This window comes from Curcuma longa, chromosome 17 (genome assembly GCF_044706935.1).
Source record: "Curcuma longa cultivar G26 ecotype Majalengka, Jawa Barat chromosome 17, ITB_CL_G26_1.1, whole genome shotgun sequence".
NCBI classification, from domain to species: Eukaryota; Viridiplantae; Streptophyta; class Magnoliopsida; order Zingiberales; family Zingiberaceae; genus Curcuma; species Curcuma longa.
The window spans coordinates 3,616,089-3,632,099 of NC_133877.1; the positions used below are offsets into that span (position 1 = coordinate 3,616,089).

Here is a 16,011-nt window from a genome sequence, read left to right on the forward strand (position 1 = left end):
CAGTGGTGCAACTCCCCCCGGGAAAGCATGCCATCGGGTGTCGCTGGCTGTATAAACTCAAACGTCATCCTGATGGAAGCATTGCAAGGCACAAAGCAAGATTAGTAGCAAAGGGCTACAGTCAAATCGAAGGAGTTGATTATGTCGAGAAATTTGCTCCAGTAGCCAAAGCTACGACGATACGTCTCTTATTGGCTTTAGCGGCTAAGCATAATTGGCATCTCCATCAGGTTGATGTAAACAATGCTTTCTTACACGGCCATCTCGATGAGACTATTTATATGGAAGCACCTGCTGGTTATGAAGTTCAAGAGGGGGAAGTATGCTTGCTTCACCGCTCCATTTATGGCTTGAAACAGGCGTCTCGCCAATGGAATTTGGAATTAACTAAATTCCTGGAGTCACTTGATTTTCAGCAGGCATCTGCAGATCCGTGTCTGTTTCTTCGCCATACGGGTACATCAATCATGTCCCTTATCGTCTATGTGGACGATATTCTCATTACAGGTAGTGATCTGTCAGATATTGCACAAGTGAAAGAGGCTCTTCATTGCAAATTCACTATTAAAGACTTGGGAACAGCCAATTATTTTCTGGGTGTCCATATCCATCGGTCAACAAATGGTATTCATCTGTCCCAATATCGCTACATACAGGATATCATCGCCGGTCTTGCAATCCCTGATTCCAAAACATATGATACACCAATGCCGCGGAATTTCAAGTTTCAACCGCCAGGTACTTCACCACCATTGGCCTGCCCAGAAGCATATCGTAGTCTGATAGGACGATTGTTGTACTTGGGTTTCACTCGGCCAGATTTGGCCTTTCCCGTACAACAACTCAGTCAATATATGCAGGAGCCAACCATGGAGCATTGGAGTGCGGCGCAACGCGTGGTGGGTTATTTGCGAAATACTTATGCCCACGGTTTATTCTATCCGGCAGGCGGCACAACAAATTTGGAAGCCTATAGTGACGCAGACTGGGGTTCTTGCCCTCTCACTCGACGATCTGTGACCGGGTTTTGTGTTTTAATGGGAGGGTGTTTGATATCTTGGAAAACCAAGAAACAAAACACCGTATCTCGGTCTTCCGCTGAGGCAGAATACAGGAGTCTTGGAACTACAACAGTGGAAATTTTATGGCTTTCTTATTTACTTCGGGATCTGCGTCAGTCCTATCCTACGCCGATCCCTCTTTGGTGTGATAACCAATCTGCCATTCATATCACGGCGAATGATGTATTCCACGAGCGCACTAAACATCTTGACATGGACTGTCACTTGGTGCGCGATGAGTACAAGAAAGGCTTCTTGTACCCATGCTATGTGCCCACCTCTCGGCAACTAGCAGACCTTTTTACCAAGTCCTTGAGTTCCCAACCGTTCCACACACTCTTGTCCAAGCTTGGTCTGAGAGTTCCCTCTTCCCAGCTTGAGGAGGGGGTGTTGGAAATCAAATCCGATATGCCTATTAAAGATTTCCAAGATTTCAGGGATACTTGATCACGGAGAAATTCCTATTATGAGAAAACTTGACCACGAAGAAACTCTCTTAAGGAATGTAATAATTTTGTTCTTTATATAATCATTGTACAATGTGTATATATTTACATATTGAATTAAAGAAAGACATAGAGAAAATTTCTCCAACTTGGTTCTTCCTCAAATCCTGTCGTTTCTTCGTTCTTGAAAAATATTTGCATTTTTGTATGTTTTCTTCCACATCAATACACTACTTTGTGTTTTTGTACAATAATAGGAAGAATGGAAAAATAAAAATACGAAGACGTATTTATAAGTATTTTTTTAAATAATAATTAATCGTGAACAACGGCTAAAATATTAGCCGTTGAACAACTTTTTATATTTGATATTCTTTTTCTATTTTTTATAAATATATTAATATAAAAATATTTTAATAATAAAAAAAAAAGTGCTCCCAACCTGAAGTGAAAGGAGCTCCCTCCCATTCCTTCCCATGGCTACGTAATTAGGGTGTTTAAAAAATCGAAAATATAATCATTTCAATCATGCCTCAAGAATATCACATATCCATACTTATTAGATAATGAGAAAATTAAATATAATGTGTATTAATAATTTTCTTTATTATATCTGATTGTTTATTTATTATTTGATAATTATATATATATATATATATATATTATTTAATTAGATAAAATAAAATTTTATCATATTCATCTCCATATCCGAATCTACAAATTTTCATACACCATTACTTAATTATTTTGCTGGCTGACTATGATCAGATTTGATGTTTAGTATATATACTTACCTTGCCCAATAATTTTTTTTTTAAATTAAAGCATTTATACGACTCCTCGAATCAGATTTGAAGGAGGTTAGCACTTATTTTTCAAAGCTCTTTGCAATAGTTTATAGTTTTGGCTTCTGTCTGTGGACTCAATTTGATTATCAACTTTTTTGCGTTATCTTAAAGTATCAGTGGAGATATATTATTTGAGTTATTCATGAGATTAAGTGCTAACCAAAGGATATATTTGTTTTCCAAAATATCTCTCCATCTTAGAGACTTTAGATGATTAATTATTGCCTAATCAATAGTTGATTGAATGCAATTTCACTATCATTACAATCAAATGGATTAAATTTGTCCGATGATTAAAAGATTAAAATCATAATATATATACTACAAATATTTAACGTCGGTATAAAATTTAAAATTATAAAATATAAATATAAAAAACTAATGAAATATTAAGAGTTCAATTCATTTAAGTATGAATTTAATGGGTTTGTGGTTGTTAAACACCGATAACTAAGAACTATTTACCTAAACTAAATTGTCGAAAATATAGAAAAATAAATAAATATAGACAAACTTACTAAAAGTATACTAATACTCATTTTGCACATTTGAGATTTTATGGGCATTACATATTTTTTAACATATATAATTTTAAAATATATATTGAATAAAATAATTTAATTTTCCAAATAGAAGAGTTTTCCTTTTTCATAATAATTAAATTAAGGATATTTTTTCAAATTAAAAATGACTTATCCTGATTTCTTATCCAACCGATTCAAGATCAAAATAAAAAAGTAAAGATATATTTATATTTAAAATTTAGGTAAATTAATAAATAAGTATATTCATAAATTATTTATAACCTTATAGATAAATAATAACGAACCAAAATTATTTATTTTTAAATATCTTTTAGGAAGGTAAATAAGTTCTATCGAATTTAACATAGAATTTATTAATAATTTAATGTCGGAATTAATTTGCAATCCTAGTTCCAAAAAAAAAACAAAACAAAATTCCTGTCTATACCTTGTTTCCTGCTTCGCACAGTCCCAATCCCCAACAATGAGGCTGGGGGCAGGAAAGATGTGGGACCCACTATTTACTTTCCCACCCATCAGACGGAAGGTAAGGGCACGGGTCTCCGATGTCAGTAACGTGAATTCGAAGGAGCTACCCGTTTTGTCTTCGTCGATCTCCTACGATGTGCGGAAGATCTCCACGATTCGCGTGTGAATCAACGGTCCAGACTAACTCAAAGGTCGTCAGATTTTGTGCAGGTTCATTTACGGCATCCCAACTGCCGATTGTCACGAGTGGAGGGCTCTGTTGAATCCAAGTATCGGGTTCGCTTCCGGAGGAGGTGAGCGCGACGCGAGCAACTAGTTAAGAACCCTAGCGATGGTGGGGGAGTCGCTTGCGGTTTTACGAGGGTTTTGATCGGCATGGCGCTCGGGAAGCTCACTATAGTCATTGGAGCAGGTACGCGTTCATCTACCTTTCTCTTACGGAAGTACAGGTTGTTTTTGTGACTCTCAATGCTTTCGTTTCGATGAAGTTAGAGGATCGGCTATGATTTTAATCGTCTTCAACCTCGAATACCTTTTATTTTTTAACGAGTCCCAATTGCGCTAGAATGGTCGTATCGAGAGCTTTCATGGAAGACATCAGTTTCGCCGATCCGCGTATCATGATCCGTGGTTCATTTGCCATTGGATTTTGGATTTGATAGATTAACTGTTCCTTTGAAATAAGTAAGATAAAAGTGTACTTGTCCATAGCAGGGGCGAGAATGTTCTGCCTAAAGAAGATTTTCACGTGGAGGTATCTGTTTAGACACACACACACACACACACACACAATATTTTATCTTTTGGAGTAAATAGATTATTTTGATAAACTGGTTTTGTTGTAAGGACGGGCTACTAAAAAGAATTGCTGGAGTTGTTTTTGGATATGTTACAGGGCCTTTCAGAGTTTTATATTTTGAGAATTGTATTGTAATTGGTCAATAATTCAATCTAAATATCAGCCTGATGTCAGTATATACCCAACTTAAAACCACTTTCACCACCAAACAGATTTTGAAGCTCTCCACTAGATTAGCTTTATACACCATCATACTTATTTTGTGTTTCTCTATTTTGGTGGCTCTGTGCCTGTAAAGTGTGATCATCAACCATTGTTTGAAAAAAACAGCCCATGTAATAAGGTGTGACATTGCATATCACAGACATGAATCATGATTCCTCTATGTACCCAAATTCCATATGCAGCCCAATTACATTGAGTTGTGAATTTTGTGATACCACTACATCTGTTTGGATGTGCATTTGATAATGACCATAAATTAGCTGTATGTTAATGTTTGTATAGATCAATGAAATTATCACTACAATAAATAGACATCGAGATATAGGGCTTACTTCTAGTGTATACTTTATGGATTTGACTGCATTGTTGGAGAGCCACATCAAGAGGAGAGATCTTGAATATCAAAGTTCTAGGGATTTTTCTTGTCTTGTTTAAAATTCTTGATTGATCTTGAACAAATCTTTAGATACGTCATAACAATGGATTATCTTAGGCTTGGTGATCCACTGTCTTTTTGCAGGATATGCTGCATAGATTGTTTAACTTTGTTTGGTATCAGTGGTCAGTAGGTTTGTTTTCACTTGCTGGTTTTCTTCAATTTCCTTTCCTATTTCTTATGCACAATTTGTTGGATCACTTGGCTTTCAGTTGATTCTCTATATTTGTGTTTGCTTCCTTTCCTCTCTTGCCTGTTTCCCAGCGTAGTTTAGAGCCTATAAGTAAGCTAGAATGATACTTACTATGCTGCCTTTATTTTATAAATGCTCTATTGAAGAGGAGCCTTGGTGCAACGGTAAAGTTGTTGCCGTGTGACCTAGAGGTCACGTGCTCGAGTCTCGGAAACAACCTCTTGCAAACTAGGGTAAGACTACATATAATAGACCCTTTCCCAGGATCCCGCATTAGCAAGAGCTTCGTGCATCGAGCTGCCCTTTTGTGTTTTGCTTATTCAGCCTTGCCTTTTTATGCTTATGTGATACATATATCCAACAAGTGTGTTCCATGTTGGCAACTTGAGCCTTGCTGCAGTCCTAGTCTCAATCTGAGACTGAAGTGTAAAAATTTTAGGATAGTTATCAATTATTCTTTTATCCATTAGCATGCCCCGCTCATTTATAGTGTAAAATGAACTCCTTGTAGGTATAATTGGGACTGTTCTCACAAAGGATGGGCAATTACCTGATATTACAAAACTCTTTTCTGGTACTTTCAAGGTATATTAACTAATGTCGCACTCTTGAAACCAAATTTTCCATTATTTATTATCTTATCTGTAGTTTTTTTCCTATAGATTGTGACAAGACACTTGAAACAAGACAACTCCCAGTCGACGAGTAAACCACAAACTGATTCTCTATTAGCTCAGGTTAGTATGCCTAACCTAGATGTCTTGCTAGAATTTTTGTAGTTAGCAATATTTGAAAGTAATTTCATGGTAGTCATTTTCGTATGCTGATATCTATATTGAATCTCTTTGTGTAGTGGACAATTTTGTTACTCTCAGAATGTCACATTTTACTGTTTTTAGTTTTGGTATTTTGAAAGTAAACAACTGTGTCTGAAAGTTAAAAAAGAACACCATAGATGCTAGCATGCCATGCAAATTCACCTTGGGAAGTGCTACTTAACTTGGGATATTGGTGGTGCTACTTTCTGATTAAGGATTTGGAAACTACCTTCCTTATCGACTTACTTGGCAGTACACACTATAATTTTTGTTTTTTTTTCACCAAGATAGATAGAGTTCTTCAGATTTATAGTTGTTATCTTTAGACAATTATTTGCGATGCAAAATGGCTGGCGCAAGCTTTAAGAACTTGTACTTAATCAGCATACATCACCAATCAAAATGCAAGATACATTCTCATGTCCTTTGACACCTAGTTTAGTTGTTTGCACAAGTTATAACTTTTAGCTGTATCACTTAAGTTTTTGTAATATTATCATGGATCATTAAATGGAATTGTGTTGCTGACTAGAGACATGTGGTCATCGGCATTCATGCTTCTAACTGTCAAGATTTTGAGCTGCAGTAATAGGTAACAAACTACAAAGTGGGAATGCCATAACAAGAGGGAAAAAATCATGCTGAACAAGATAGGGGCTAGAAGTTGGAAGAAAGACTAATTTTCACACATTGATCTGTCAAACCTAAAGCCTTATCTGTGAAAAGAACTTTTAACTACTATGAAGAGCATGTAAGGTAATAAAGTTTATGCCATTGTATCTTTAACCAACTTAAAGCCTACAAAAAAAGGAAAAAGAGGCTAGGCAGTGTATTTCTTCTATCTTAATCAGATAGTTGATGATGTAACGATTACCATTGAATGAGTCATTGGCTATAGCTGAATTAATCATGAAGGGGAAATAAGGTAACCACAACTGATACTCTACAGTGGTGCTTGTTGTTGCACATGGTGGAATTTTTTTACGTTCTGTTGATTTTAATATCCACCTGTTCAATTTTACTATCATTTGGATATATATGACCAAGTGATGATTTTTGATTCTGCAAAAGAAAAAGCAAGGTCTCTATTTCACTATCATATCTGGCATTCATCGTTACTTTTAATGAACAAATACTTCTAGGGGTCCCTCAAGAGAAACAGTTCTTGGAGTTTTTGTTTACATTTCTGTTTCAGCTAGAGTTGGTCTTTGGCTAGTCATCAGAGATCCAACCTATGTGTTACGTTTCCCTTCAATGAGGTAGTGAAATACAAATTCTTTCCTTTACATGGTCAAATTGCAATACTACCAGGGTCCACACTTCACAGTTGATGATCATAACAGGGCAGGTTTACTGTTTTGCTTTAAATAACCATGACTGATGAAATGGAATGTATCTTACCCTAAGTTTAGCTTACTAAATTGGATTTTCTAACCCTCTTAAAAATTATTTACCTTGAGAGTAAAGTTTAAGGAAAGAGAGAGGAAAGAAACAAATGAAATAGAATTGGTTGATTTTCCATTGTCACTTGATGGTAAAGAGGCAGTGAAAGAAAAGTGAAGGATACTTATTCTCTGAATTCTTTCCTCCTTGATTGGCTAAAGAAATAGAAAAAAATGTAGAAAAAGAGCAATTGACTTCATTTGCTGATTGACTAGCCATTGATAAGAAAAATTGGTAAACAACTATTGATTAGTTACATGATTTTGCTAGTAGTGGTCGTCCAATTACTTTATTTTATCAATTTATTTTTTCCATTCTTCCTAGCAAACTTGGAAAGGTAAATTCTTCTTTTGCTCACTTATTTCATCCCCCTAATCTCATCTTTCCTTTCTCTCATCCTTCCAAGTAAACACATGAGAAATTCAAATACAAAAGATTGTCCATTTAATCAAACCAAACTAAAACAAATCGATTCAAATTGTTTTTACCAATTTAAAGACCAAACTTCTATAAATACTGGACTAACCTGATCCAAACCTTATTAGCCAAAATGATTTGGTTCAGATCAGTTTGTTTTCAGGTTTAACTCATTAATGGACATCTCAACAGATGTTGGATGATAGAATGATGCATGATTTCCTGTCCGTTTAGTAGGAGATTTTTGATCAGCTGATGATATGATTGTATCACTGTTTTCAGGTCAATACTCTTAGAGAGGAGTTGCAAATCTTGGCTTCCTCAAGATCAGTTACAATCATTACTGGTGGAGGACCAGGTTCTTCACATTCCTCAATCTTTGTAAAATTTCTTTTGACATCTATAATATGCAACAGACAACATTCTGCTTTTTTTGCTATTTGTTTGTTTCTTACAATGTCTTGCTTATGTGCAAAGTTGCTAGGGCATGGCTTAGATTGTGTGAATTCTGATGCACATACATACACACGCATGCACTTGTGCGCACACACATATAGAATTTAGATATGGAATCTGATTGAAAACTGATCCAGTGCTTGTAGTCACAATGCTCAATTTATTATTCATTGACCTTCTGACCAATTAAGAAGTTAAAATCTCCTTGTCAGCTTGATGTTATCTGTAGTTTTTCGTTGTATCTGTGTTGGGTTAGCACCATAGGGAGATGTATTGTCCCGAGTGGCATATCAAGATGTAACATCAAGTATTCCTAGACATACAATAATAAAAAAATAGAAAGTATGGTGAAAATAGGATTTTTTTTGTCATGCAATTGCAGGTTCTGCATATATGTATATTTGTTGTAAATTGCAGGTTCTGCAAGATTTGGTGTTACGACTGTCATTGTTGTTGGAGCTCTTGGATATGTCTTCATATGGTGGAAGGTAATTTTTCTTGTTTCTCCCCAAGGATTAGATCAACTAACTAAGGATCAGCAATAACAAATTTCATTCTTTTAGCCTTTATGGAAGTTTATCTTCATGCATTCCTATTTCTTTGTAAATTTCATGGTGAAAGAGTAGAACACAACCCCACACTGTCTTCTTGCTACAGTTGGCTATGTTAAGGTGTCGTGATTGTTGGATTCATTTACTTTGTTTTGGCACTGGGCAGACTAGTTTATCTATGCTTAGTCAGATGCATTTCATGATTGCTAGCAGTTTATATTATTCCCCTAACATTTTATCAGTATTTAGGGTTGTCATGGGCCTCATGGCACATAGACAAAGCCAAGACAAACATTTTACTTAACTAGTTTTTGATAATGGTTTGCACTTGAAGCTTCAATCCTATTTTCTCTATTTTCAATAAACAAAGTAAAATGTTTATTTTTGCTAGTCAGTAGCTTATTTATAAGATTCTGGTTAGTACATTAGATCTCAATGGCTTATAGTATTTAGATTTCCAACTTTTCCTTCTTATTTTACATTAATGTTTAATTGAGTTAATTATATTACAGTTATTTGGCATCACAACTAATATTATGAATCATCATACACCTCTTATATGTGAATAGTGATTATATGTGAATGGTGACTTACTCTTTGTAGGGTGTACTACAATGGTTATTCGCCATTGGTACTAAATTTTAATTAATGAACTTTTTAAGAAAGGACAACCTTTCTTAAGATTAAGGAACTATGTGATACAAACAACAGTGCAGAAGCAGTACAAGTTCCCATGAGCACTATAGTATCTATTAGTATTAAGAGAAATAGGCGATAAGTATAAGGGGAAAAAATAAGGTTTTTGTCACTGTATTAATGTTAGATTGTAGGAAGGGGATCTAAAACTCCATCCAAGACATTATGTGGCAGATTTTTTTGCCAAAGTCAAATAAGCTGAAATGGGGATAATATCTCTGCTTATTGTTGCAGTGGGATGTTGCTTTTCCAATTAACTTTTTTGATTATTTCTTCATAGACTTGTTGAATAATGTCTGAGACTTTTGACTAATTGTTTTTTTAAAGTTAGTTTTATTTGGCTTTAGATCTGGAAAATAAGGTAATCCAATAACTTGTTCCTATGATGAATATTGGATAGGATATTTTGGCTATGCTGTTTCTATATTTTCTCCCTTTATTCTAATCCTTTCTATTACCATTTGAAGTATCCCAAGGACATTCTTTCTTAACCTTGCAAACTAAATACTAATATTTACACCTCCTAGGGATGGAAACTTTCAGATTTGATGTTTGTTACTCAGCGTGGCTTCTCGGATACTCGCAATTGCATTGGCAGACAGTTAGATCTTGTTTCATCATCTGTTTCAGTATGTTTTTTTCCTTTTAAATTTACTTGAATCTTTTTTTTTCTAAAAAATTATTATGGAATTGCTATGCGCTGTCATTTCATTTTTGCATGATGTGAATTATAAATACTACAAAAAGGATGTACCTGCCATTTTCGTTGTAATGTATGCTTGGACCTAAATTATGCTTCACGCCAAGGTGCGATAATGATGTTCCCGATACTTTGTCCAGAGGAAGAATTTCTTTCCCTTAACATGCTAAAAGCCCCATAATTATACAAGCAGGAGGTAGAGATGACAATTTGCCCCCTCCCAAGCAACACCCACTCTGCCCTGACCTGATTAAGGCTGCCCTAAACCTGCTTGGATTTAGTTTAGAATATATATATATATATCCCATCCTCACCCACAGACAAATATTTTGATAAGTTTTGCTGAATAGCAATATTTCTAAGAGCAGAAAATTGCTTGCATATTTTCAGTATGTTTTGGCAACTTTTCTAAGTGTTATGTTCTTTTTTTTGACTTCATAAACTGCTGATTGACAGGCTGCTATGCGACATTTATCTTCAAAGATTGACCATGTAGATAGTAACTTGGAGGAGTGCAAGGAGCTTGCCACTGCAACCAAGTTTGAGGTGTGTCACTATATTTCTGTACTTTGATGTCTTTCAGAAGCTTTGACAGATAGCAGGCTGAATATCTTGTAATAATCGGTAGGTGTCGGAGCTAAATGGGGACTTAAGTATGGTTTGTTCTGATATAGAATCTGTCCAGTATGCCATTGAGACTCTGGTGCTTTCTGTTTACTTTGCATTTATTCACTTGTAAAAAAACTAAGTTACTTTAAGGAAATACTTTCAGTAAGATCACATGCTGATATCTGGCTTCTTTCTGCATCAGAGGTCAAAGCTTGATCGGATTGAAGGAACTCAGGTATCCATAACAGTTTTCTGTTTAATTTATCTGTATTCTGATGTTATTGGATAACACTGTTTATTTAGGACTCGACATTGGGAGGAGTCTATGATCTTTGCCAATTTGTTGGGAAATTAAAGCAAGGCAGGAATAAAGAACTTATTCAGGCAAGCTAAATTCGTCTAATTTCATTTGTGTGTGACTGCATCGTGTTACTCTATAGTTTGGCTAGCTGATTGTTTTCACCAGCTTATTGACAAATAATTAATCTAACAAAATTTCTAATTTTCTTCTTATCAAATGATTGTTGTTTAAGTGGGATAACTATAAAAGGTTCAAAGTTGATCATTTTCTTAATTGTTTGGTGAATACCATATCATGCAAGTAGATTAACTATAGACCTGGTCGAGTACAAGTGATTAGGGTGCTAATCAAACATTATGATTAGATGAAAATCTGAGGAATCCATCTTGAATAGAGTGAGAGTGTGATGGATCAGTCATTTTCTTCACCTGATTCAAATTGTGAGGCAAATGGGAGAGTAGGACAAAGAAGGAAAAGAAACAGGAGAAAATACCAAAAAACTAGATTCAGTGGGAGAACCTATCTCAGTTGCAAGTTGTTGGAGCAGCAATGGAGGGTGGCAGAGTAACAGTAGAGGGGAGGAGCAACGTGGAGAAACAGAGGGGGTTCAGTTTGAGGATGGCATCTGTTTGCTAAATTTGTGAACATTCAAACAATAATGCTGCTAACTACTTAAGCTGGGTTCTAGCGACACTAAGCGGGTTTGGTCTTGAAATTAATGGCTGAATTCCTGTTAGGTTTATGCTCCTTTTGTGTTGGGTTCAGGTAGTGAATAGTCTGTTCATTTTATGATTGACTTTGGGTATCGTCTCAAGGTGGAGGTGAGTAAAATTCTTAGATACCTAAGCAATTTCTCTATCTAGTGCAAACTGATGTGGCCATGGTTTGTCCTGACGGAGCACTTGATAAGATGTTTGTATTGCATGCATGCTGCCTAATCAATTTCCAGTTCAAACATCAATTCTTATTGGTTACTTGGAGCACACCTTTCGTCTTTCAGGACTCACCGCAGCGAACAATTGAATTTCCACAAACAACTGCAGTAGTGACAAGGGTATTTTCTCTTTTCTTGATTCTCTTTTACTATACTGTCAATTTTCCATTAATGTTTCTTATCCCCAAAGCAGGCACTCTCTTTACCACCATTGCCCACAGAATCAGTGTCATTACCAGAATCACCATTACTGTCTATACCATCTACTCCTCTTGGGAATCCCAGGGTAAACATTTTTTCTATATTATTATTAACTTCCTGTTGCTGCTCCAACAACCATTATATGTCGATAATTTGATGCTTCTCAGGTTCTGCATTCATCAGCAGTTGTATCCACTTCAGGACTTAAGGTTTGTTTGCTCGTACGGCTTCTTAATTTGACTGCCTGTCCTATTCCAATGTTCGTAAAATGGGCAAAAACTAAATTTGATGTCATGATTAACTGCCAATAAATTGTTAATGAAACATCAAAATTGTTGGATTGCTGAGGCAGACTGTTCCACTTGCTGCAAAAGCATATCGGATTTTGATTTCAAACCACTTTCACCTTTTTTTACTTATCATTTGAAATTGTGATTTCTCAGGATTTGCAGGGCTTTTCAAACACTACTAAACGGGGAAATTCTAAGACAACTATTCCTCCAGGAAACACTTCTAAAGTTTCAAATGGAACTGCTGAACAATTCAACAGTACTGCATCGCCAAGTTCTTCTCGATCCTTGTGGAAGTTCCCAAGCATCAATATTCTTTCAAGAAACCGTAACGCTTTCAGCTAGCGTTTACACTTATTTGGTTTCCTGAATACCACTGCAAATTTCTTAATACAAAAATTTAAATAGGATGAGCGTAAATACCATCAATTTGAACTGGTCGCTACATTTTTGTAGATGTATAGATTTATTGCAAGCAGTTGACCTTTTGAGTAATCAGGCATTTGGTCTTATGAGAAATGGGTGTTACCAGATCAAACATGTTGCACACCGTGTCGTTTCTACTTAATTTTCAGAAGAGGGAGACATTTGGAGGATAAATTCCCATGAGAATTTGTGGAATATGGTAAAATATGTTTTGAGTTTTCTTCTAAAAAAAAAAAGAATCAATTGCAATCAACTTGAGGGAAGCACTACAATATTTCTTAACAATCTCTAATGTCTTTTTTATATAAAAAATAGAATCCGTCATCCTAACGGTCCGATGTGGTCAGTCTTACGATCATATATGAGGAAGTAAATCGAGAAATTACAGTTGATCACGACATAGAAGGATATTGTTCGGCTTTATCGAAATTTGAATTTTTATCTTTTTCTATAAGTTTATTCCGTCGTAATTAACTCAATTATGTCAGAGGCAACAATCTCTAATGTAATTATCATGTGAAATGTGAAGCTTTTGCTGTTTAATTGCATTAAAAGAAAACATAATATACCACTTATTACAAGTGCATAAATTTAGGCAATGCCCGTGTCGACGGGTCGTCTTATGAGACGATTGATGAAGATAACTTCATCTATTCTCAATCTCTCCCTTAACCAAGTAAATGAAAGAAAATGTTTTCTTTTCTCACTTCCTTTCTTCACAGAGTGAACACAGAAGCCAATCACGTGAAATAGAAATTGGATGTAATTGTACACTGATCATGCTTGCTTTGTCATCCTCGATCTCTGTTTCTGGACATCTGACTTGTTTGTAGAATGGCAATCGAGATTTTCCTGCTCTTTTTTTTTCACCGAAAAAAATGAGAGCTTAAATCAAGAAGGAAAGCAGCTTGGTAAAGATTGCTGTGTAGACGACCGACAAAACTGCGCCGACCGGAATAGTGACGGCCCAGGAAGTCACGATCTCGCGCACGGTCTCTGCGCGCACGCTGTTGAGCCCCCGCGCGAAGCCCACGCCCATGACAGCGCCGACGAGCGTGTGGGTCGCCGAGATGGGGAGTGCGAGCTTGGACGCCACCATCACCACCGACGCCGCCGCGAACTCCGCCGCGAAGCCCCGCGTCGGCGTCAGCTCGGTGATCTTCTTCCCAATGGTGGCGATGACGCGGTAGCCCCAGATCATGAGCCCCGCCACGATGCCGAAGCCGCCCCAAGCGAGGACGTCGGTGGGAATGACGACGATCTCAGAGGCAGCCGAGGCGCCGCGGTTGAGGATGGAGAGGGCGGCGGCGAGCGGGCCGATGGCGTTGGAGACGTCGTTGCCGCCGTGGGCGAAGGACATGAAGCAGGCGGAGAGGACCTGCATGTAACCGAACACGCCGTAGACGATCTCCAACTGCGCGCCGGTTGGGCCAGCAATGTCGGAGAGAAAGCTCACGTTTTGCCGGTGCGGCTTCTCTCCGGCGATCTCCCCCTTCTCCGCCTCCGAGATGAGGAGGTGGCCGAGCTGCTTGTGGATTACTTTGCTGACGATGAGCGCGCCGGCTGTGCCGCAGGCCAAGGCCTGAGCAAGCGCCACGGCGAAGGTCTTGCTTAGGGGGAAGGCACAGAAGGAAATGGCCGTGACACCGAGGAAGACTGCAATGGGCGCCGCCGCCGCTGCCGCTTGCCCTGGATTTTGGGCGCTGTATACGAACTGAAAGACGAATCACGAGTAAGTACTCAGAATCCATAAACTGGTGCTCCAGCGATCAGAAGCATACCCTGCGGATGCATTTGTAGACCAAGAACGAGGCGGCTGCTCCCATGACCGGTGAGATGACCCACGACGAAGTCACTCTCGCCAGGGAAGCCCAGAAAACCGCGTCGACTCCGCCATAGGCCAGCCCGAAACCAACCATGGCTCCGACGATACAGTGAGTGGTGGAGACCGGCCATCCGTAGAACGATGCGACCTGTAGCCATGTGCCGGCGGCTGCGAGGGAAGAGAGAAGGCCAGCGAAGAGCAGAGTGTCTTTCCCCTGGAAAACAGAGGCCACGAGGATGCCCTTCTGCATCGTGCCGGTGACGTGTGTTCCCATCAGGAAGGCGCCGGAGAACTCGAGGACGGCGGCGGTGAGCACGGCCTGGCGGAGCGTGAGGGCGCCGGAACCCACTGACGTTCCCATGGCGTTAGCCACGTCGTTGGCGCCGATGTTCCACGCCATGTAGAAGCCGGCGAGCAGGGTGAGGTAGGAGAGCACCCGCGCCTTGGCGCCCGCCGCCTGCGCCAGCGTCCGCATCGTCAGCGGCAGCGTCAGCGCCGCGAAGGCGATCAGGAAGCACACCGAGGTGGCCGTCCGCGACGAGATGTTGAAAGCCTTCGCCATCTCCGGGAGCTCCTCCTCCGGTGTCTTCCTTTCCGCCACGGGCTCCGCCCCATCGCCTGCGCTCGAGAAGGAAGATAGAGTAGCGCGGGGGAGGTGGTAAGATTGCTTCTTGAGCAGCGTCAGACGACCTGCTTCCGATGGAGCTGGAAGAGGGTAGAAGCGGAGCGGAAGCCGGAGGGCCGGCCGCCGGAGGAGGAAGAAGGAGGAGGAAGCTAAGGCCGATACGCCGCCGACGTGCCTCCTTGCGAGGGAGAAATAAGGGGAGGGGAGAACCATCACGAAGTGAAGCAAGAGAAGGAATGAGCGAGACGGTTATGGTGGCGTAGAGGAGGAACGAGTGGTGGTGGCGCTGGCGGCGGTTGCCATGAGAGGGAGGAGGAGATTGTTGCGGTCGTGGCGTACGGTAGCATTCTTGAACTTCTTTCACGTTCTGCGGTCCGGTGAGAAAGCGTGCGGGCTCCATCACGGCCAATGGGTGGCCAGACAGTAAGCAGACCAGATTCCCTCATCCACAACTTATCAATTTTCTGAAAAACCCCCTTATAGTTTTTTATTTAAAAACTGTTTGATTTGTACATAAAACAACAGCGTTTCTTAATTCAAAATTGAATATGACTCCAGAAGCAAACGAAGAAGAATATGCAGCTTTCACACCACAACTTCACCTTTTTTTGTTGCCACAAATGAATGGATAAGATTCGAATATCAGTTACATTTTCATTTTTCAAAATTTTAATTCCACATAATTATTTCATATAATA

At 38.8% G+C, this 16,011-nt stretch overlaps 2 protein-coding genes across 3 annotated transcripts; one reads left to right on the forward strand and one right to left on the reverse strand.

The window, feature by feature from the left end:
- The first annotated feature begins 3,626 nt into the window (after window positions 1-3,626).
- LOC141811393 (uncharacterized) lies at window positions 3,627-12,932 on the forward strand. 2 transcript variants are annotated; one of them, XM_074699439.1, is made up of 14 exons: window positions 3,627-3,780; window positions 5,533-5,606; window positions 5,684-5,758; window positions 7,982-8,057; window positions 8,573-8,643; window positions 9,930-10,031; window positions 10,559-10,648; window positions 10,731-10,805; window positions 10,914-10,946; window positions 11,015-11,095; window positions 12,013-12,066; window positions 12,137-12,232; window positions 12,315-12,356; window positions 12,591-12,932. In XM_074699439.1, the coding sequence occupies exons 1-14, from the start codon at window positions 3,744-3,746 to the stop codon at window positions 12,780-12,782; spliced, it is 1,098 nt and encodes a 365-aa protein (XP_074555540.1). In that variant the 5' UTR covers window positions 3,627-3,743; the 3' UTR covers window positions 12,783-12,932. The 2 variants fall into 2 exon arrangements, with proteins under 2 accessions (XP_074555540.1, XP_074555541.1); XM_074699440.1 differs by having other exon boundaries at window positions 12,140-12,232.
- A 479-nt stretch (window positions 12,933-13,411) lies between these two features.
- On the reverse strand, window positions 13,412-15,611 carry LOC141848456 (inorganic phosphate transporter 2-1, chloroplastic). The gene is made up of 2 exons (XM_074736488.1): window positions 14,645-15,611; window positions 13,412-14,577 (listed from the first exon to the last, which is right to left on the reverse strand). Exons 1-2 carry the CDS (start codon window positions 15,524-15,526, stop codon window positions 13,750-13,752), a joined length of 1,710 nt encoding a protein of 569 aa, XP_074592589.1. The 5' UTR covers window positions 15,527-15,611; the 3' UTR covers window positions 13,412-13,749.
- Between the last annotated feature and the right edge of the window lie 400 nt (window positions 15,612-16,011).